The 21,721-nt window shown below is 38.1% G+C and overlaps 1 protein-coding gene across 2 annotated transcripts; it reads right to left on the bottom strand.

The window, feature by feature from the left end:
* Positions 1-207: 207 nt before the first annotated feature.
* Positions 208-13,638, bottom strand: slc6a1l (solute carrier family 6 member 1, like). 2 transcript variants are annotated; one of them, XM_085435852.1, is made up of 15 exons: positions 13,475-13,638; positions 11,129-11,488; positions 10,894-11,025; positions 10,082-10,182; positions 8,698-8,807; positions 8,455-8,587; positions 6,045-6,179; positions 5,857-5,960; positions 5,637-5,761; positions 4,706-4,818; positions 4,434-4,565; positions 4,018-4,120; positions 3,626-3,726; positions 2,231-2,398; positions 208-1,755 (listed from the first exon to the last, which is right to left on the bottom strand). In XM_085435852.1, exons 2-15 carry the CDS (start codon positions 11,367-11,369, stop codon positions 1,660-1,662), a joined length of 1,794 nt encoding a protein of 597 aa, XP_085291978.1. In that variant the 5' UTR covers positions 11,370-11,488; positions 13,475-13,638; the 3' UTR covers positions 208-1,659. The 2 variants fall into 2 exon arrangements, with proteins under 2 accessions (XP_085291978.1, XP_085291977.1); XM_085435851.1 differs by lacking the exon at positions 13,475-13,638 and having other exon boundaries at positions 11,129-11,647.
* Positions 13,639-21,721: the final 8,083 nt, after the last annotated feature.

Below are 21,721 nucleotides of genomic sequence, written 5' to 3'. Positions count from 1 at the left end.
TCTGAAATTTTGATTGTTATCAAGGAAATCATTTTTATTTAGGCAAAATTGAGAGATAAGAAGATAAAATCTATACACCCTGGAAATAAAGTCAAATTACAATAACATTGATGACTGTGAGGAGTATATGTAAAGTTTTGACCACAGCTGTATATACTGAAGTTACTGACTTCTAACTAGCTGATGAGAAATGAAGAATTGACATCCCAAGTGCCAATGGTATACATTTTATTAACATGAACACTGAAGCAATATCAGGGTATATCTTTAATACAGATCATAAAGTTGCAGTCCAAAGAAAACCTTGCTTCACTATATTCAGTCATTTTAAGTTTTACAAACATACTTAAGCATTACGTGTTTTTTTTTATGTATTGATAAAATTAAGCTTAATGAAGCTTTTAAAAACCAAACAAAATTTTGGAGATGAAAAAAGTGTCTTTTCTTTTACTTTTCTTTTTTAAGATGCTTGGTTTTCACATTCACCTTATAAAACAGAGTTTGAAAACATTTATCATGAAAAGTTTCATAGTTTAAAAATACACTTAATACAAGCATAGACTGTTTATAAAATATGGATGTATCCAACCCACTAGTTTATTGACTTCCGCCTCTGCATTTTTGACATCACCCTATTTTACCATCTGTTTTACTCTAAATCTGACCATTATATACAAAATAAACACTATCTTGTATTAAGCAAGACATAGTGGTTAAAACCATAAACCCATTAGTAAAGTGTTTACTTGAATAACAGGGTAATGTTATAATAAAGATTAAACAATCAAACTTCTTCTGGCAACCAGAGTAGTCGCCCCCTGCTGGTCAGGTGAATGAATTTAAGTTTAAGGCACTTCCACATTGGCTTCACTTCTCAGTTCCTGGACCTACATCCATGTTTTATAGACAGTGCATAAATATAACAAAACAATTATATTTACAGTTCTCTAATATTTTAATCAAACTCTTCAATATACATACTTAACTTCAATATACATAATTAAAAACTAAAAACAGGTATTTCAAAACTGTGTTAACTGAAAAACAGCATATGGTAAATAACGTGTAGATTTCCTTATTTATTGTAAAGATTATCATGAGAAATATTACTTTTCATTTTAGGTCTTGGTCAGATAAATGTGACCTACAGACAACTGAAGCAATACTGTGTTGCTGAGAATAACTACATCACAGTAACTGGTTGGTTCTTTAAATGAAATATTGGGGTTCCCCATTAATAGAGTTTTATACTTGAAATCGAGTTTTACCAGTTTTAACAGTTCCATTTCGCAGTACAACAATATTCATTAAATTTGCAGTAACGTTATAAACAAAGGCCTTCATTGTGCTGCAATTTATGAAGAGCATGTGGATTTACATTCATGATGGTTTATTGTACATATGGGCTTTGTATACAGGTTTATTGTGACCTGTATCATTCACTTGCTTGCCATAACTTTTACTGAAACAATATCTATGTCAAAAATACTTATTCATCTTCTTTATTTACTTCAACTCAAGTTGAAGGATGGTTAGACACTGTAGTCCAGAGATTTACTGCATCCATCCATCCATCCATCCATCCATCAAATTGTTAACTTCCAATATTAACTACATTAAGTCCTGGCAGACAGATTTATTTAGCTTGGACAATCAGGTTTAGACAGGTGCTTCACCCACGCTGTCTGTGTGTGTGAATTCATTCTGCCCTGATCGCCTTTCATCCTCCTGGGCAGTTGTCATCCTCCGCCAACGCTGGACATGTAAAAAAAACAACAACTATTACATCACAATATGATTAAATGATTATGATTTGAACCCGGGTGAGAGTATTGGCTGAAATTGTACTCACATTCACACATGAATAATGTAAAAAGTTAACAAAATATGCTCTTTAGCCCGAAGTTAAATATCTCACAGGAATCAGCAGCAGAGACGTAAAGCTGCTTTGTAAATATTTACTGTCACAAGCAGTGCACGTCTTCAAAAATATACTTTCCTGCCTAAAACCAGAATAATAATGTCGGCCTTGAGCAAAAACCATCAATTCTGTTCTTCCTGAATAACTACAGTCTTTATAAGAGATGAACTTCAGCCTTCCAGGACTTTTTCCATTTTTAATCTTATGTGTTACCTGTATATTCTCTTTTCAACACTTTATTGCATAATTTTCTTTTAGCCTGAGATGATTAAAATCAGAATCTGAGAGAGTTGTGTAAGATGTTTGTACCTGTTTGATGCTGCCTTTGGTGCTGCAGAACATGTAGATAACATAGCCTGGGATGAGTACCATGGAGGACATTGCCATGAGCCAGCCAATCGCTTGGCCCCACAGGGGGTACACATACTTCCCCAAGGTGAGAGGAGACATCTCAATGGCACTAAAGGTAAACACTCCCTACAAAATAAAATTATAATATTCATATATCAATATACTCCAGTGCAGTAATTATTCATAACCTGAGGGTCTAGATAAGCCAGGAAACTTGTGCTTAGCAGTTTTGTACAAACGTCTTGAGCCAAGACTTTGCTAGGAAAATGGGAGATGGTTGCAGGAGTTTATTCAACACGTGCAAACATACATAGATATACAGCAAATAAGGTAAAAAATAAAAATAAAAAATAGTCTAACGATGTAAAGGTAAGTATTTGGTGACTTTCTTTAAGTAGTCTTCAGGATTAGTTCTCAAGGACATTCAAAGCTCTTCTTTGGATGTTGGACGCCTTTTGTTTCGCTCCCTGTCAGGTGTAACTTTATTTTTTAATGAGTCAGTGTTAAATGTCTTAACAAGCAACAACAAAACTTGAATTCCTCTGAAAATGATCAGGTACAAGGACTGAACTGAAGAAGAGTGAAAATTAAAGCCACAATCCAAAACAGATGTTCAGAAAACATGGCTGCGCAACGGAAGCAAATATATGTAAGAAAAAAAACCCCAACAAAAGCACTTTTTTATATACAAGTTTACATTTTGAGATTAAACTTGAAATACTTTCAAAAGTGGCACTAAGGTCTAGCTCCTTAGATGTGAAATATATAGAAACAAGCATTGATTTTTGCACATACTGTAGATTGATTGGGTTTTGCATCATTAGACATAGCCGTGCTTTGAGCAAAATACTAGCATGCTAACCCACACAAAAATACCTGCTGAAATACCTCTGTTCACCAAGTACAATGTGTACTTTATTGACTTGCATGAGTTGGCATGCTAACAGTCCAGTCGAGGTTAATTGTCATTAGCTTTTCTTTTAGACCACATGCGACAACAGACAAACTATCCAACAGTGTTCCTGGTTAAAATAACATTCTGCTTATTCTTAGACAATCAGATTATCAAAGCATTGTCTAGTTTGCAATTTCTTCCAAATTTCCCTCAGTGTTCTTTTTCAATACAGGACTAACTTTGCAAGATTTCCCAAAGGACCTGACCGTCCATGAGGTCAAATACAAATTAGAATACAAATTAGATCAATTCTCTACCTAAGGCCAGTGCTTTAGCTTGATGGATCCCTAGATTTCCTGGCAGAAGAACAAAGCCTGACTGAAAATTACAAATTTAAAGAATTAAGCACCTCTAGGTGAAGGTCATAGAGGTCAAATCCATAATCAGTTTTCTCCTACCAAGCAAATTAGAGGTGTGAAGATCATCCAGCAAAGCTTCCACCAGCCACATGGCCGATAGCCGATCATGTCCTCGATGTTCTTATAAAATCTTTCAGCTCCTGTGGCATAAAGAGAGGAGGGCAAAGGGAGTGTTGGTGTTAATGAGGAGAGAGCGACTGCCAGAACAAAGCCATAATGGTGGGGGTGGGAAAGGGAAGCCAAGATGGCAGAGATTTATAGATGTAATTTCCTGTTGAACAGCTAAGTAGGAAATTTAAATGCTGGAGTCATTGTTACATTTCGTCCAGAATGACTCAAATTATTACCAATGTGGTTACATTTAATTTCAAGTTGTAATATTTGCTTAATTCTTCTTTTTTTTTTTAATGAAAAGAAAATGGATTTCCTACCATAAAACCAGGATATGGAAATGGTTTCAAAGAAGACGAGGAAGAGCAGACACATCCCACTGGCGGAGTAGTAATCAAACAGCTTGAACACATAGAGACCACCCTAGGAGATTTCAACACACATACAGGAACACGCATAACTACTTTAGAGACCAAATATTACCATCCCTCTCTTCATTGAATAAAATATGCATGATGAGAGTACACCGCAGGTTGTTGTGAGATCGTTTTGTCATTATGCATAATGCAAGAGCTCTTTTCCCTTGTGTCGGAAAAATGCGCAAGAGTTCACACGAGCTGGGTTTCAAGACCGTCCTCTTATAATATTAAACAGGTTTACACGCATTCTTTGGATGGTTAAAACCCTCTTTACTTTGTTCATTTTATAGTGACCTAATGCAGAGTTCATGCAGCACCTGCGTGATGTTAGAGAAGCCGACGATGAAGGAGATGAAGCAGACAATGAGGATGAAGACCTTCTTCCTCTTTCGTAAAACCATGGGATATTCATCCATCAGAGCTGTGATGAAGCCCTCTACTGTGCAGAACTAAAACACGATGACGTGAAGAATGTGGTTTGTTATTAAAAGAGAGCACCAGTATCTTAGTTTAGTTCATCTATAAACTTATAGCAATCACCAATTAATCAGTTGTAATATCTCTATTACAACATCTGGATTGATGGTACCTGACTGTCCAGGCCCAACATCATGAGCATGGAGAAGAACAGGATGGCCCATAGCGAGGACATGGGAAGCTGTGTGACTGCCTGAGGATACGCTAAAAATGCCAGCCCTGGACCTAAAAATTGCAAACGAGACAAATTATTAAAATTATAAATGCTTTAACTTATAACATTATATGAATTACTATATTAGATACACATCATTAATACCTATTTTGACCTCTTTTTGCCTTTAGAATTACTTTAATCCTTCCTGGCATAGATTCAATAAGGTTCTGGAAACATCCTCACAGATTTTGGTCCTTACTGACTTGATTGCATCAGACAGTTGGTGCAGATTTGTTGATTCCACCAACTTGGACCAATCAACTGGATTGAGATCTGGTAACTACAGAGGTCATTTGAGATGGTGATTCAAACTTCATAACATGGCACATAATCCTGTTGCAAGCAGCCATCAGAAGACGGCTGAGGTCATAAATAGATGGAAATGGTCAGAAACAGTACTCAGGAAGGCTGTGCCGTTTAAACATGCTCAGCTGGACTAAGGTGTTACTAAGAGACCTAATGTGTGCCAAGAAAATATTACAAATAGCATTTATCTGGAACTGTTGATGCAAAGCACGATGAATCTGTGCTTTCATGTTGTTTATGCTAAATTCTGACCCTACCATCTGATTAGTGAGAATAATTATTTTAAACCTGCACATAGTAGCAATTCGTGCTTAATTTAGTAAAACCACATCAAATATTTTTCTCTCTTTGACCACCGATGGCCTGTGTCTGTATGCAATATTATATTATTATTTTTAAAATGTTTTTTAGTTTCAAACTTCATAATGCTTCTAATATGTACATTAAAAATATTTAATCCAGAAGTAATCAAATCTGAATAATGAACAATTTCTTATAAGTTATAAAATATGACTTTCACCTGATGCTGCCAGTTCGTGCACGGGTTTCTTCGTGATGTAGGACATAAAGCCTACGATGGAGAAGATGACAAATCCAGCAAACATGCTGGTGCAAGAGTTGATGCAGCATACTATGATTGCATCCCTGAGAAAACATCAGTCAGAGAAGAAAAGAGCATCACTGTCTGTGCATCGTCTACAAAAGAGGATTCTACAACACTTTGGATTTCCTGCTCCTACTTGTAGACATCGTTGTTGTAAGAGTTGTAGCTTCCCAATGCGATGAGCGATCCCAGGCCCAGTCCGTATGAAAAGAAGATTTGAGTTGCTGCATCCAGCCACACCTGTGAGACAACATAGTGTAATTACTGGTGTTTGTTTGTTAAGACGCGTGGGTAATTAGATGAGGATTTGTGCAAACTATGAACCTCAGATCTGACGAGCTTATTGAAGTCTGGAGTAATGTAGAAGAGAATCCCATCTATGGCTCCAGGGAGTGTGACCCCCCTGAAGAACAGGATGAACAGCATGAAGTAGGGATAGGTGGCTGAGAAATACACTACCTGAAAGACAGAATGATTTATTTTTAATTATTTAAATGAAAGAGAATTAAAAATGTTGAAAAGTCCAAAACATTTTATAGGACTGAGTATGCTGTTTGCATATTTTTAAACACATTTCTGTTAAGATATTGAGATGGATTTGCTTTTCAAATTATCAAAATTGCAAACATGCTATTTGCTCTAAATAATTACATCAAAAGAGATGCAAAACAGTGTACAGAAAAGGGAACTACTGAAATATTTCCATCATTTCTCTTTGCCAAAAGATCTGTAGGATGTGTCCCATAGTTCTTGTGCATGATGATTATCCTTAATTGGTAATGTCCATCAAGGCCAGGGCCTTTGGGAAATTCATTTTTCTCACTGCTCTCAGATGCCGCACATTAAAATCCAATTATCCCTGGCGGTGAATGTGTAAATGTGTTTCTGCTCATATACTTTACTTGCGGTAATTTGAAATCCCAGGTAGTAGGCAAAGTGAAGATTTTTCTATCACCTCTAAATTGTCCAGCAGTAGTCAAATCTTGCATTTTGAAGCTATTTCTATTTCAATTTGAATAAAATGGTAAAAGAGAGATTGGATGTGCACAGAAAAATGACAGCGGATGCAAACATCTGAAACTGGAAGAAAATACTGTCTCTCAGTTCTTAGGTTTAAGATATCAGGACATCCTAAACAATGATTTGGTTCTTAGCAGGTTCTATATTAAATGCAATTTAATATATCATTATTTATTTAACAAAAACTAAACCAAAATGCAGAAGCAGTGTGTGAAAAACAGTGCACCCAGTGATTCAGTAGCTCATAGAGATGTCTTTAGCAGAAATAACATGAAGTGATGGTTTTCTGTATGACTTTTCAGTCTCTCAGATCATTGTGAAGGAATTTTCTCCCAGCTCTCTTAAAGTCTCTTCAATCAGGTTGAAGTCTGGACTTTGACTTGGGCACTGAATTACCTTGATTTCTTTACATCAAACATCCTGTTGTAAATATGCTGCTGTGCTCGGGATCAACTACTCCGTTTTCGACTAACCTTTAGCTATCATATGGTTTTGCATTTGATGCTAGAGTATTTTGCTATACAAATGAGTTCACGGTCAACTCAAAATGTAGGTGCAACCTTCCACTACTGTCCTCGACAGCTGGTATGAGGTGTTTGTGCTGATATGCTTGTTTGGTTTTTGCCAAGCATGGCACTGGGTATTGTGGCCAAACATCTCCACACTGGTCTCATCTGTTCCAGAAATCCTGTAGTTTGTTTAGATGTAACTAAGCCGTACAGCCATAACTCTTTAAGTCATTTATTCTAATTGTACTGTTATGAATTTTAACATTTAAAATGTTAACTAAGGCTAAAATGTAGCTCTTGGTTTTTTATGCAGTTTGTCTGCAATTGCACCATCTGACCTTGGGTTGAATTTGCTCCTGGGAAGACTGGCAACTGTCTTGAATGTTTTGCACTCATGAAAAAGCTTGCACAAACTTGCTGATGATTAATCAGTTGAATGTGATTAGCAGCACCTGGCTTCTACTTGCCCTCTTAATTCCTATGGAGAGAGTGAGTGAGGGTGCACTTTTTCACACACAGCTTCTGCATCATTATATAATATAAAATAAAAATGGCATAAATAATGACACTTTGTAATATATGCAGCATTGTTGTTCCTTTTAAGTTTTATTAAAATAATTTTATGATGTGCCACGGACCAGGTTAGCTTTTATATTCAGATACATAAAACTTTAGTAATGAAAGAGGGTGCACTCAAACAGAGAGATGATTTAAGAGAAGAGTCAGGAAATCATGAAAGATTTAAATACATTTAAACAAAAACTGAAAATTAAACATAATTTTCAGCTGATCGGTGCTTCAGTCAGATAAGAAAAAAATGAAGATTTTTTTGTTATTTCCATGCCACTGTTTGCATCTGACTCTCAAATATGCTGAACGCACCAACTTTATAGCCTGCTGCAGCTAGTAGTCCTAAAAAAATACAAATGTTCAACTTATAATATCTCTGAATTCATGTTTCCTTTTATTAGGTTTCACCCACTTACTCGGGCAACAACCACAACATGAGGTTTACATCATGAAAAGCTCAACGTCTGGTCATGTTTTCATGATTAAAGCTTTAATATTAAGGGAGTGGGAGGCAGAAAGAGGTGCTGATAAAAATACTGGCCAGTGTAAACCGAGTGGTCTGAGACTGATGAAAACACAAAGCCTAAACAACACAAAAGAAGAGAATTAACAGAAACGGGGGCAGAGAGACTCACCTTTCCCGTCCATTCAACTCCTTTCCAGATTGAGAAGTAGACAAGAACCCACGCCAGCCCAAGAGTGCCCACTAAGGGCCAGCGTAGCTCTCCTGGTTCCTCCAGGCCATTAGACAGCTGGTGCATGTTACGCCTTCAGAAACACACACAGGCATTCTTTGAATCCAGACGGAGATAAGCACCAAGAGCTTCCAGATATACCTCTCTATACATTCTCGTGCAGAATATCTCATATTAACTTACTCCCAAAACTCGGTGACAGCGCTGGTCAAGTTGGTGGTGTCTGTCAGACTGTAGTTGGAAAAACATTTTTCCGTGTTCCAGGGGTTATCACAGCTTTGCCAAGGCAGCTCCTGCATACACAGCATACAGTATGCATGAACAAAAACAGGTTCTAGGAGGAAAAATCATCAAAACTGCAAACCACAAAGACTTTCCCAAACAAAAGAAACAACGACAGAGACAGAAAGGCAAACCACCCAACAGTGAAAATGACATTTAATGAACTCAGTCTGTTTTTGACCTTCAGCTAAAAACACTGAACAACAATGACAACCCTTTTTTTCCTGCTTCGTAGTTTTCCCAGTACAAGAAACTTATGCCTGCAAAGTCTTTACATTTCTGCCATCGGGCTTCTTAAAGGCAGCCAGTCATGCAGAGAAATACCAAAGCAGAATGATAATGCAGAGAAAGAAAACCACTGCACACTGAGAAAGATGGTAAACAAATCCTAAATAACCTTACTTATGGACGAGGTGGCAAAAGTATGTCTGGAAAATGGGATAAAAGAAAACTGAGTCCAACATACTATAAGATTAGTATAAATTAGCAGGTTTCGTATTGGACCTACATCAACTTTTAAATTTTTATTTTATTTTTTATCTTTTCTTATTTTAATAAGTTTTACAGCTTTTTCTGCTGATGAAGACCAACAACCCTAATTCCAAAAGAGTTGGGGGACTGTGTAAAATGTAACTAAAACAGAAATAAAATCTCGTAAATCATATTTTGTTTTTCTTTTGCTCATCGTTATGGGAGTTTATGTTGTACTGTAACCTGCATATATCCTTTAGCACTGACAGTGCCTTTGTAGCAAGCTCCCTATTCCTAATTGGCTTTGGCAAAATCAGCCCAGTCCAAAAGCCTGGCAAGATGCGTGCTTAGGAACTGAGTGCTAATAACAAGCCAGATGGTCCCTCTACTCGTTAGTGCGGAGGATGTTGCGTCTATGACATAATGATGCCGGTTTTTAATGCTGTGCTTCCTGAAGGCACAAAGCTAACATGTACTCATGCTGATTTTTGATCTTATCTCTTGCACACAGAGATTTCTCCAGATTCTGTGAATCTTTTGATGATATTATGGACTAAAGACAATGAGATATTCAAAGTCTTGACTGTTTTATATTGAGGAATTTTGTTCTAAAATTGTTCCAAAATTTGTAGACTGTGCTCACTTGATACCAAATAGACAAAGTCAATGACAAAGATAGTTCTTGAAGACTAATGAAGTTGCTACATAAATGCTGGATTCAAATACAAGCACAGGTTGACTCAACTTAGCATGTATGACAGTGTTTACAACTTCTTTTCTGTGTTGCAGGTTTGCTACTGATTATGTAACATACCGAACCAAAAGAGTTGAATAAGTAGTAGAGCGCCCAAGCAATGATGATAATGTAGTAGATGTTGAGCCAGAAGGACAAAACAACTGCAGCCAGACCAACTCCTGAAGCGAGAACAAGTGTCAGTGTTGCACAATACAATGTTTTACAGGTCAGCTAACATGCAAGGTTGTATGTAATGAAAAGAAAGGAAGAGGGGAAAGATACACAAGTTACTAACTAATTTTAAAAATGATGTTGCGTGACAGAGAAAAACTAACATGGTCATCATCATCTTTATTATTGGCAGAGTTGTCATTGTGCTGTTTCTAATGCTCAGTTGCTTTTGGCTTTGCATCACGCTCACTGGCATTGTTGCTGTCTCTGCTGCCTGAGGATCTGCAATGAAGTGCTTCACTCGAGTTATTTTAGTGTCGGGGCAATGGTGTTATTGCTATCCCCAAACAGGAGAGCATTTAGCAAGATGTCAAAAATAATTGTGGATAACAACAACAACAACAACAACAACAATAATAATAATAATAATAATAATAATAATAATAATAATAATAATAATAATAATAATAATAATAATGATAGTAATAGTAATAATAATAATAATAATATGGAAAGGAGCAGGAAAGAATAAGACACTGGAAGTTCCTGTACAGGTAATTAAGGTCTCACAGAATGGGAACAAGTTCAGTCACTAAAATAACGCCGATTTCTGATGTATATAGCTTTCACGATGCTCATAATCCTTACTCGGAATATACATGGGTGAATTCTAAATGTACACAATGAAATGTAAATCCATATTTTTCTTTATACATTACCCTTCATCATAGGGATTAGTCTCCACACCCCAAGTCCTCCAACTGAAGTGAACTGTCCCAGAGCTGTTTCCAGGAAGAAAAGCGGTATCCCAGCAAAGACCAGTGTCATAAAGTATGGGATCAGGAAGGCCCCTGATACAAACACATCAAACAGACAAACAAAATATATTTGGTAAGATCTTGTATACAGGAATTAGAAAAACTCTGAAGTTCTAATAAATTGCATAGCTCTTACCTCCACCATTTTTGCCACACAAATAGGGAAACCTCCACACATTTCCTAAACCGATGGCATATCCAACACATGAGAGGAGGAAATCAAACTTGCCCTTCCAGCTTCCCCTGTCAGGAGGCTCTTCCACATTCTTCTTATTATCTGCAGGGGGCGCCACACGATCCAGCTCCTCAAAGGGAACTGCTTGTTTGACCTCTGAAGGGGAGTTCAAGTCCACTGTACTTTGCCCAGTCTTCCCCATTATGGGACCACTGTGGACCAATGGGGTCAGAAAGCCACCTTTCTGTAGTGTCTCTGCGGTTGAGTGCCTCACACTGCGTTTGGATCTCAGTTGGATGGATTCAGGATAATGCGCTGACACTGGACGCATGTAAAGTTTGAAAATGAAAGTAGAGAAGAAGAAGTTTGTTGCTGTTGTTATTATTTAATACAAATATTTGTGGCTTTGTGGTGCATATATTTTAGTGGAGGGAAATACCACTCAATTCACAATTTATTGCCACTGAAACAGTTTTATAGTCTTTTAGAGCCCTTTTATGAACTTGGGAAACTGCCTCTGAAAACTAAAGCTAATGGCTGTCACATAAATTACTGAGAAACATCTGTAGTTCCAGAAAATATGAATTCGAAAAAAGGACAAAAACCAAACCCGGCATTCTTAGAAGGATCGAGGCTCACAGAGGCCTTCTGTAGACGGACAGCAGACTTGCTTTGCTTTAACTTTAACCCATAGATCCCTAGGAGTAGTAGTAGTAGTAGGAACATTTAATTGCTAAAACTAATTTTTCTCTTCAGGAATGCAAATAAATAACTGTAATTTCACATCCTAAACCAAAAAAAAGTGCTTTACTTTCTTCTGCCTTTTTATAAAATAGCACATTTGAGAATTCACAGATAACAACAATAATTATATTTTAGCATTAAAACTAACATTTTGTGATTTTGCACATACCAGTGGGTTAGTCATTGCAGAAACACAAATAAATATATAGTTTACCAATAATGTAAATTTATGGCAGCTTAAGGATAAATCTTACCCTGGGTGGTGGTCTAATACATTTGCAATAAATAAATAACTGAAGCACCCAATAATATATAATAGATTAAATATTAAAATGTATATTAAAATAACTTGCACAAGCATAATTTTTAAAGAGTTTGATCTAGGTGCTATACTTGGGTATACCAACTCAAGCCACAAAAAAGCACCCAGATGACTGAACTACATGTTCTTATCACTACCAACAAACCTGCTGCACCTTTCTTTCTAGTCCACCACAGTCAAGTTCACGTTGGGTCACCGAAATACCAAAATGATGACAATTTCAAGAAATTCCTACTGTTATCTACACCTGCCGGTGCTGGTCACACATCGTCTGCCCAAAGAATATTACCTCCTTTTTTTGATAGAGTGGTAATAATTTTTCATTTACTGGCTGTGGAATGATCTCTTCATGCCTGAATAGCATTTTATGGTAAGGTTAATCTAAGCACTGGGTGTAAGTTGTTTCATGCTTGCAAATATTGATTGGCCCAGAAAATGTCCAAATTGTTTTATGCCAATTGCTGGAGGTTATTAACATTACAGCACTGTTTAATGGTATATTTCCTGGAAAAACAAGACATTCTCTGCTCAACTCTGATTTGTTTCTTCCAGGTCATTTTACTGTAGTTCCTCAGTGATGTGACACTGGTTATTGGAGTTAATGTTTTCTGTCTTTTTCATAGTACTTTAACTAACATAATGGAAAGCCATAGTTCATAGGTGCCTCATTTATATTCTAGCCTTTGATGATGTTGAGGAAACCTTTCGTAAACATGTACTAAATATCATAAAAGTACACATAGTGACATGTTCAGATTAAAAAACAAGCAGTTGGGTCTTTTAAAAATTAAAACAAGCAAAATGTTATATAATCAATATGGATACAAAAAATATTCATGCTGTGAAATGTACCATGTTCCACACTATGTAATTTAATCAGATTTCAGTGGGCAGAACACCATGAAATGATCAGATATTCACTTTCAACTAGTTGTCTAGGTGAGAACAAGTGTTTTTTCAGAGGCAAAGGAATAATATAAAAATATCAGACATTCCCTTTGAGGATGTTATCCATTTAATCTCAAAGATTTTTTGTTCTTTTTTTTTTTTTTTGACAGTACAGGCCTTTTAGATGCCAGCTTCTTTGGTGTGCATTAGCACAAAGGTTTAGCATTTCCCAGCAGCTACAAAATCAGCCATTAAAAAAGTGCAGTTTAGCTTGTTTATCTTGCCATTTTCATGACTCAGTGACAAACGGTGAAAAACAAAGTATGAAAGAGAGGGAATGAATCCCGTCCTACCTACGAGATTTCCACGTCCTTTGTCAGGTCATCAGCTTCAGTGTGCCACACTTGCGGTCTTAAAGTTCTGAAACTTCAGTTCAACATCCAAAAGGATCAAGTTGAAAAGCTTCAAACCAATCCTCCATGCCCTGTGTCTGAAAATCCAAATTGTTCTTTCCTGTCTGTTGGAGGACTTGCAGCTGGTATCGAGTGGTTGATAATAAAGTTCGACCTGTGTGTCTACTTTGATTACTGTTCACTTCTGACTAGTGAGGCCCCGTGGCCATGGGGGATACAGTATGTCAATTGCCTAGCTCTGGTGGGGAACTCTAGCAGCAGCAGCAGCAGCAGAGTGTGTGTTTGTGCATTATGCATATGTGTTTGTTATGATGGCCAAGGTCAGCTCTTGCCAGCGCCGTTACCATGGTATTTCCCAACAGAGAAGTGCCTGATCAGTGAAAGAGCTCATGGAGTTTTGGAAAATGAATCCAGCAATGGCTGCTGGCAGAGACCCTGGAAAAGTATGATCACAAATGTGGTCATGCCAGTATCAGACTCTGACCACACTGATGCAGAAAGTGACCTAATATCCATCTGCAATGTCCTCGCTTGAAGGGGTTACAGGACACAGGGGGTGTATAAAATCAGTTTCATTTCTGCAGCCAGTTTGAAAAATGACCATTGTTACTTTATAGGATAACCAAAAGGGACGTGTGTATGAAAATACACAACATCACATGCTTGCTGCTTCAGTAAAACATGGCAGTAAAACAATTTTTGAGTGTATCTTTAAGTAAAGCAGCAACCCAAGGCACGTTCACAAATTCACATTCTGCTATTAAAGCTCATCCTCACAATGAATCTTAAATAAACCGCTTACAAGCACAAGTAGAGAGTCATAAAATTGGTAATGATATATATTAAGGTCAGCTGCTCATTCCAGCAAGAGCGTGTCACATTGTGAGTCTTCTTTAAATACATATAAATGAGACTCTTTTCATGCTTTTTAGGATCTACTACCTATACTGCCTTGTTCTTATTGGAAAAGGAAGTCCACAAAAGTGCACAAAAAGGCTACAATAATGATCGAGTGATGTTATCCACACTGTATTTTTAATTACTCAAGTGACAGTAAAACATTGTTGCCGTTATTAATAATGGAATTAGATAAGAGACGTGAATTTCTTGTTTCTCCTGGCAGGTAACCTCCTGGCTTTAATATCTGGTCCAGATATTCTATCACCAGCCAATTACAGTGACTAATGAACATTCCCACAATGCCCAATGGTTTGCTGGTGGATCAGGATCGCTGATAGACTCAGGGTTTCAAAAGTGAGAGATTAGATCATATTAAGCCTTAATTACACCCATAGTGAGTTGTTCCCATCAAGAACAGATTCAGCGTAATCTCCGCTGTGGTTTATTGCCCATGTGGACCCACATGATCATAACTGGGTGGATTGGAGTTGTCAAAGCTGGTTTTCATCAATCTGTTTACAACGCCCCCATGATCAGTGCAGCCTGATTATAATTCCAGGGCATTTATTGCCAAAGATAATTGAGAGCGATTGTGTAGACAACAGAGGCTGAATATCAAAATAAGTGAATACATTTTTAAAAGGGCTTGTTGTTAGGATTATTTTACAATTTGATTAATTTTAGACTCACTTTTTCATAATAAAATAAATGTCAGCATTCTTTTTAAATGACACAATGAGGAAAAGGGCAGAGAAGGTTGCAAAACACAGAGGAAACACTTCATAATCATAAAGGGAGAAGTTAACGTTTTGCAGAGATTATCACGCTGCCTAAAAGTACAGTTTATCACCATGAAAGTGCCGCAGTGGTCCTTGTCAGCTTTCTGAAACACAAGTACAAATGCAGTTCAGTGCAGTAGTCTTATAGCTGCTGTTGAGCATCTTCAAATATTTATGCGTTTTATTTACATTATGGGAAATCTATAATCTTTTAACAGCAGCCATATCGAGTAGGGTACTTTAGACATTTGCTGACTCTGCATGTTTAGATAAACTTCAATGGTAAAGTCATTTGTATGTATGAGCACTGCTCCTGTCACCACTTAATGAGTGCCCATAGCGACAAACTGTTTCTCAAAAAGCTGATAAATGGCTCATATACAATTCAAAAATAAATCATGTGTGCTGTTTCAAAAAAAGTTAAACTCTGTAAATTGGAAACTTTCTTTAGAGAGCATTCTGTTGCAGTAAATCCTGTGGGGTCAATAGATAAGGGATGTTTGATTTATTCTGTTTAAGTGGTTGTCTCTGTGATGACTCAGCATTATTTCATTGCAGGAAAGTAAAGCAAAGTAATGACTCACACATAACAAACCTGAGAAATCAGGCCTTTGGAAACAAAGTTCCCAGCTTTGGTTCATAGTGAAATATCAGAATTAGTTCACTTTGAAATGAAACTCTAATGGACGCATGGATTGGTGCTGATTATAAATCCAAGTGGTGCCATCATGTATCCTTTGAAGTTCAGGAAAAGAAGGCTGCATTTGAAGGAGTCTTTGAAATGGAACATCACCTTCATCACCCCCACTATGATGCGGTCAATCTCGAAGGCTACGGGTTAAAATCATTTTTGTGTAAAAAGTACATTCATGACCATACTCCAGTAAAACTAAGTTTATTTATATTTATTTCAATTACTTTAGGGGTTTTGTGCTAACTAGCATACGTTGGCATGTCAGCATGCGGGACTAGTTAACAGTGAAGCTAAGCACATTCCCGTTTGCTTCAGCTGTACCTTGAGCTGTGTGCTAATTAGCACATGCTACATTATTTATGTGATTACTGTCCAGTTTAAGGAGGGACACTCAAATGTTGTGCATAGTGTTACTCACTGGTTTGTGCAATATCATTAAAAATATGCTTTTCAGCATCACTCTGAGATTGTTCTCTTCCCTTTTCTCTCACCCCCAACCAGTCACAGCAGATAGTTGCCCCTCCCTGCCTGATTCTGCCTGAGGTTTCTTCTTGTTAAAGGAGTTTATTTATTTATTTATTTTTTAAAGAAGAAAGTTTTTTCTTCACTGTCACTAACTTCTTGCTCATAGGGCACCATTTGATATTTGGGTTTTCTTTGTAATATTGCAGGGTCTTTATCTTATAATATAAAGCACCTTGAGGTGACTGCTGTTGTGAATTGGAGCAATATAATTAAAACTGAATTGAATTGAATATATTACTTATTATTATATATGTATTATATATTACAATTTACTGTTAGTAAATGGCAGTGGTATATGTATTCCATTTGTATTACATTACATCATTGCTTGGTGTCAAATAACAACACATTATACATTACTCACATCCACATATTAGCACATATTCTATCCTAATAAAAGGCATGTTAACAAAAACCAACGGCAAAGTTAGTGAAGTAAAATAAGCCCCAATAAAAGTGTTCAAAATAGTAATAAGACAATCTATATACAGTTTATCCTTTCATATTTTTTGTATGCAGCACGAGGCAATTTCAACCACTGCAACTCAAGTGCTGAACCATTATATCATCAAAGTAGTAGATTTGCATGTTTCAGTTCAGCTCAGTTATATGAAAAACATTTCTCAATAACAGTTTAAGGGGAAAAAATGCTGTCTTTGAGGCCTCCTTGCAATCTGCCTTTAATTCTCAGCACGTGCCGTGGTCTGTGAATCGATGCGGGGGTTATTATAAAGCAAGGAACACCCAGAGGCGATTGGCATGCATAGATGGGAGGCTAATATTACTAACATTTTCATCCAGAATTGCAGCAAGACGATGCATGGCGCATAAATTTCCACGGGTTAAGGACAAACGCTGGGCGAGGTGCACATCAGAGAGAGCATGATTGTGTTAATGAGAAGGAAAGGGTGAAAAGATGAAAGTTGAGCGAGCTAGGGGCAGAGCAATCTCTGCGACGAAAGAGGAGAAAAGGTATAGATACGAGTTGGGAGGCAGAGTGAAAAGATAGTGAGATAAAAATGGAAAAGCTGATATATTGCAGCCGTGCCTGGTAGATAAGAGGAGAGTGAGATGAAAAGATACAAAGAAAAGAGAAAATGACTGTAAGACACAGAGGAAGAGCCTTCCATTCCTGGAGTCAGGAAGAAAAACTGTGTGAAAGAGAACTTCAGATAAGAGAAGTGAAGGAGGCCAATGACACGTCTGCATTTACAGTTTTCTTGATGCCAGAATGCAGTACAGTTTCACAGTCCTCACTAAAAAGTGTGTTGTCCCCCATGGAGATATATCACAGCCTCATTTTAATTTTATTCCTCCATTACAGCGTAGTCATTTTTATCTTTGTAAGTGTCTCAAATGCTTTTGACCTTGCATTACTGATCATCATGTACCATATAAGCCCTAAAGAAGTAAAGAGCCTTAAAAACCTCAGCTCATTCTGTTAGAAATCTACCACCGTGATGCATGATGTGTGGCCTTTATCTTGAGAATGATAGCCAGAGATTATTTTCATTCTTTCTTTCTGTCTTTTTTTTCTGAACAAAGCTAGCAATCAACAGCATCATTAAACATCAGTGAAGATACACTGGCAGAGAGTGACAGCTATAAATGTGACACATAATGATGCATGTGCAACTGAAAAAGTCATTCATCTCGAAAATGTCATGTGTATTTAGAAGGAAGCGTTTTAGATTCATCTACTGATTTTCTCGTGGCTACCTCCACCCGGGGTCTATTCCGGGTAGGACATGCCTCATTCAGGAGGGGCCTAGGAGACATCTATTCAGGTGGCCGAACCAATGTTGAGGAGTAGTGGCTGTACTCTGAGCCCCTCTCAAACGGCGGAGCTCCTCACCCTATTGTAAGACTGAGCCCAGCTAGCTTTCAGAGGAAGCTTATTACCACTGGTTGTATCCGCAATCTCATTCTTTTCGGTCACTACTCAGCGCTCATGCCCATAGATGAGAGTAGGTGAAGATAGGTAAGAGTGATTCAGAAAAACCCTATGAAGAAGGTTTTTTTTGAAGATGCTCAAGACATTTCATCAGCAGATGCAGGAACAGATCCTCCTGGAAATGAAAGGATCTATTCAGACAGCACACACTGTTTGCCACCCTCCGCTTGGGCAGGAGGCTGCAATGCATCAAGAGCATACCCACCAGACGGAGGACTGTAAGACTGTTAAACTGTAGTGATCCTCTGTAACCTCTGTTGCCCCCAGCCACAAATAACATTTACACTATCCACTGCATACAACTCTGATGCTTGGAAACGGCCTTTCCTTTCTTATTTGATTTTTGTATTTACATTAGTCGTTTTCTTTTTCATACTACACTATAACTATTGTTGTTTTTGTATATATATATTTCTCTTGATGTGTGTTGTGGTTGTTGTCCTTAACCAGTAATTTTGTTTCACTTCATGTGAATAAATCTGGTGGAATAACAATAAAACGCATGAATCCTAGAAGTTGCATGAGGGGTGGCCGTACCTCAGTCGGCCCCAAAGATCGGCATGAGCCGGTCGTTCCAGGGACCCACTATGCAGAGGAGGAGTGGTCGTTTGAGGCCCTTGCAGGAGCAGCCAATCCCCAGTTGCTAAATTCTGTAGAGTTAGAAACAAAACTTTTTTTTAACAGTCAGTTTTGTGTTTTAAACTTTGTCAATTTCAGCTAAGCAAGCAACATGCCTTATAAAAAGACTTTAAGGCTATCACCAAAACCAAAGTAGCGCAAAGCTATTCAATTCAATCAATTATGAAATCAATCTATTCTATTTTGTTTCATCAGGCTAATTATATGCAATTAAAACACACGGATGTTATATTAATAATTAACCTACAACGATTCTTTCCCATGCTAGTAATGTTATTAGTAATGTTGCAGATGTTGTTGCAATGAAGTTCAGTAAAGAAGATCTGTTAATTCACATTTACCTTTATTCCTGCTGCGCTTTTCTTACACTCATTAGCTCTTTCACAGTGTCACACTCCCCTCATTACTAATTTCATCCTCACTACTCTGATCCAAAGATGATCTTCCCAGAGCTAAACTTTCTCCGATCCCTGTTTTTTAAAACTCATTACTATTCTGTCATTCTTACTTTCAGACCATCATTCGTGAAACCTTTCTCCTCCTTTCCATCTTCACCTTATCCTGGATGTTCAGAGAGTCTCGTCCAAAGTCTCCATCATCAGTCAGCTTGGAGTGTAGATACTCCAGGGTCCTGTCCTATTTCCTTTCTTCAGCTATGTAGCAGTCTGATGGCCAAAATACTTTTATTACTCCAACTCTGCTTTCAAATGATGTCTCCTTGCCGAAGTACTTTCCTTGGCTATAAAGAGATAAAAACTCAAAATGAATTCTGTAGTTCACAGTGAATCCTGAGGGTTATTGACCTTTTGGAGATGCTCTTAGCCATATATGACGCGAACTACTCGTTAATCTGTGATTATTTCATAAAATGGATTTACAATCTCTGTCTTAAGATGCTTCTTGGAAAGGGGCCCAGGACCGGACAGAGGCCAATGGTTCTTTTAAAGGGGTCTGAAACTAACACTTACATGGAGGCTATCTTGACAGGATGAACCACTTAAGACAGAGCTGCTTTTAAAATCCTGTACACAGTGCTGCGCAAAAGTCTTAAGCCATCCTTTATTCCTTTAGATTTTGCTAGGAAAATGGGAAATAGGTGCAGGAATTTTCTCAGGAAATCTTACAGGTGCATTCCACTTGAAAATCTTTTTTTTTAAACTTGGTTCCCTTTCATTTTATGAAATTTGGAAACGAGTTTTCGTTTTAGTTGTCAACATTTATCAATCAGCAAGAAAGAAAAGTCCAATGGGAAATGTTTTTGGAGCTTGATTCATACACTGAATTAACGTCCTTCTAGTTCTGTCCTGTATATAATGTTATGGAAATAGGGAACTATGTTTCTGAGGCAGAGATTCGCTTTGGTTAAAGGGTGTTTTAAAGTGTGACATGTTTCCATATCATCTGTTAAAGACCTCCCAGCCTTTTACCTTGTTGATTTTGTATTTGTTTTGACATGTGTGTGCGAGCGTGTGTGTGTGTGTGTGTTTGAAGGGCGAGGGGTGGGGGTGTAGGGGGTATGATCTGGTCATTTCTTGGCACCCATGGCATGGGATTTAGGTTTTCCATTACAGTGGCTCTGGCTCAGTGTCACAGTGGGGTAGTGGCTTATTATGTAAAGCCCTGTGGGTGGATGATCTAATTATAAATGCAGGAAGTCCTGCACACTTGCAAACCTATAGTTCTATATTCAGCCTCAGGGATCCTCTGCTTCTAATATAAGCACAGATCTGTCAATATACAGTGCATTGATAAAAATATGGAACAATCATCTACAAGATTAGAACCACCGAGAGGCAACAATAAGAGCAAGGCACATATTAGAGAACAAGTTGCAATGTTCTTGGAAGAAATGCAAAGAAAAGCCTTGGTCAGAATACAGTCCATGTGTGAGTGGTCTGGGTGATGAGGGTTGCTCAGACCATGGCTGAAACTGCTGAGGTGAGTGGGCAAGGGTGGGGTGTGAGGAGGTAGTATTTACTGACAGTCTAAATGTCAAACTGTGGAAGAAGCTGTTTGTAGTCTGGAGACGTGAGACCTGATTTGCCTGAGGCGCCGACCAGAGGGGAACGGACCAATCAGGTGGTGGGCGGGGTGCAAGGGGTCACCTATAATGGCCCTGGTTTTCCTGAGACAGGCAGAGGGCAGCCAATTCATTTTTGGGCAGTGTTAATTACCCTGCGCTTCCTGTTCACAGTTGTGGCCGCTTCAAACCACACATCCAGGCAGTAGGAGCGCATGCTCTCCACTGAGGAGCCGTAGAGGCCCAGCAGCATCTTCTGGTCTAGGTTATTCTAGACCGCTAGGGCCTTCTTTACAAGGCTGTTGGTGTTGTGGATCCAGAGGAGATTGATGGAGATGTGGGTGCCCAGAAACCTGAAGGCAGAGACAGATTCTCCATTCATATTGGGAGGGGAGTGGTTCTTTTGTTTTAAAAACGTTTTAAAGACGTTCAGCTTCAGGTTAATTTCTGAGCACCAGTGGGACAAGTTCTCTACGCAGTCTCATCTCCATCATTGATGAGCCCAACCACGGTTGTGTCATTGGCATACTTGACAATGACGTTGGTTAGGTGGGTTGGTGCGCAGTCATAGGTGTACAAGGCGTACAGTGGGGGGGGCTAGGAGTGGAGACCTGCGGGGATCCGATCCTGAGTGACACTCAGGAGTGAGGGTCATTTTATGTCAGTGTAGGACGAG

This window comes from Copadichromis virginalis, linkage group LG17, assembly GCF_057382275.1.
Source record: "Copadichromis virginalis isolate Kocher_CV1m ecotype Utaka linkage group LG17, C_Virginalis_male_GT1.1, whole genome shotgun sequence".
Lineage (NCBI taxonomy): Eukaryota > Metazoa > Chordata > Actinopteri > Cichliformes > Cichlidae > Copadichromis > Copadichromis virginalis.
This window is presented reverse-complemented; position numbering and strand designations above follow the sequence as displayed.

Coding starts and splice junctions, on each gene's coding strand:
- slc6a1l (XM_085435851.1), bottom strand. CDS start 11,498: ATGCGTCCAGTGTCAGCGCATTATCCTGAATCCATCCAACTGAGATCC. Junction 6,180..8,454: donor GAGTTGAATGGACGGGAAAG/GTGAGTCTCTCT, acceptor TCTGTCTTTCAG/GTAGTGTATTTCTCAGCCAC. Junction 3,727..4,017: donor TTCCATATCCTGGTTTTATG/GTAGGAAATCCA, acceptor TTTATGCCACAG/GAGCTGAAAGATTTTATAAG.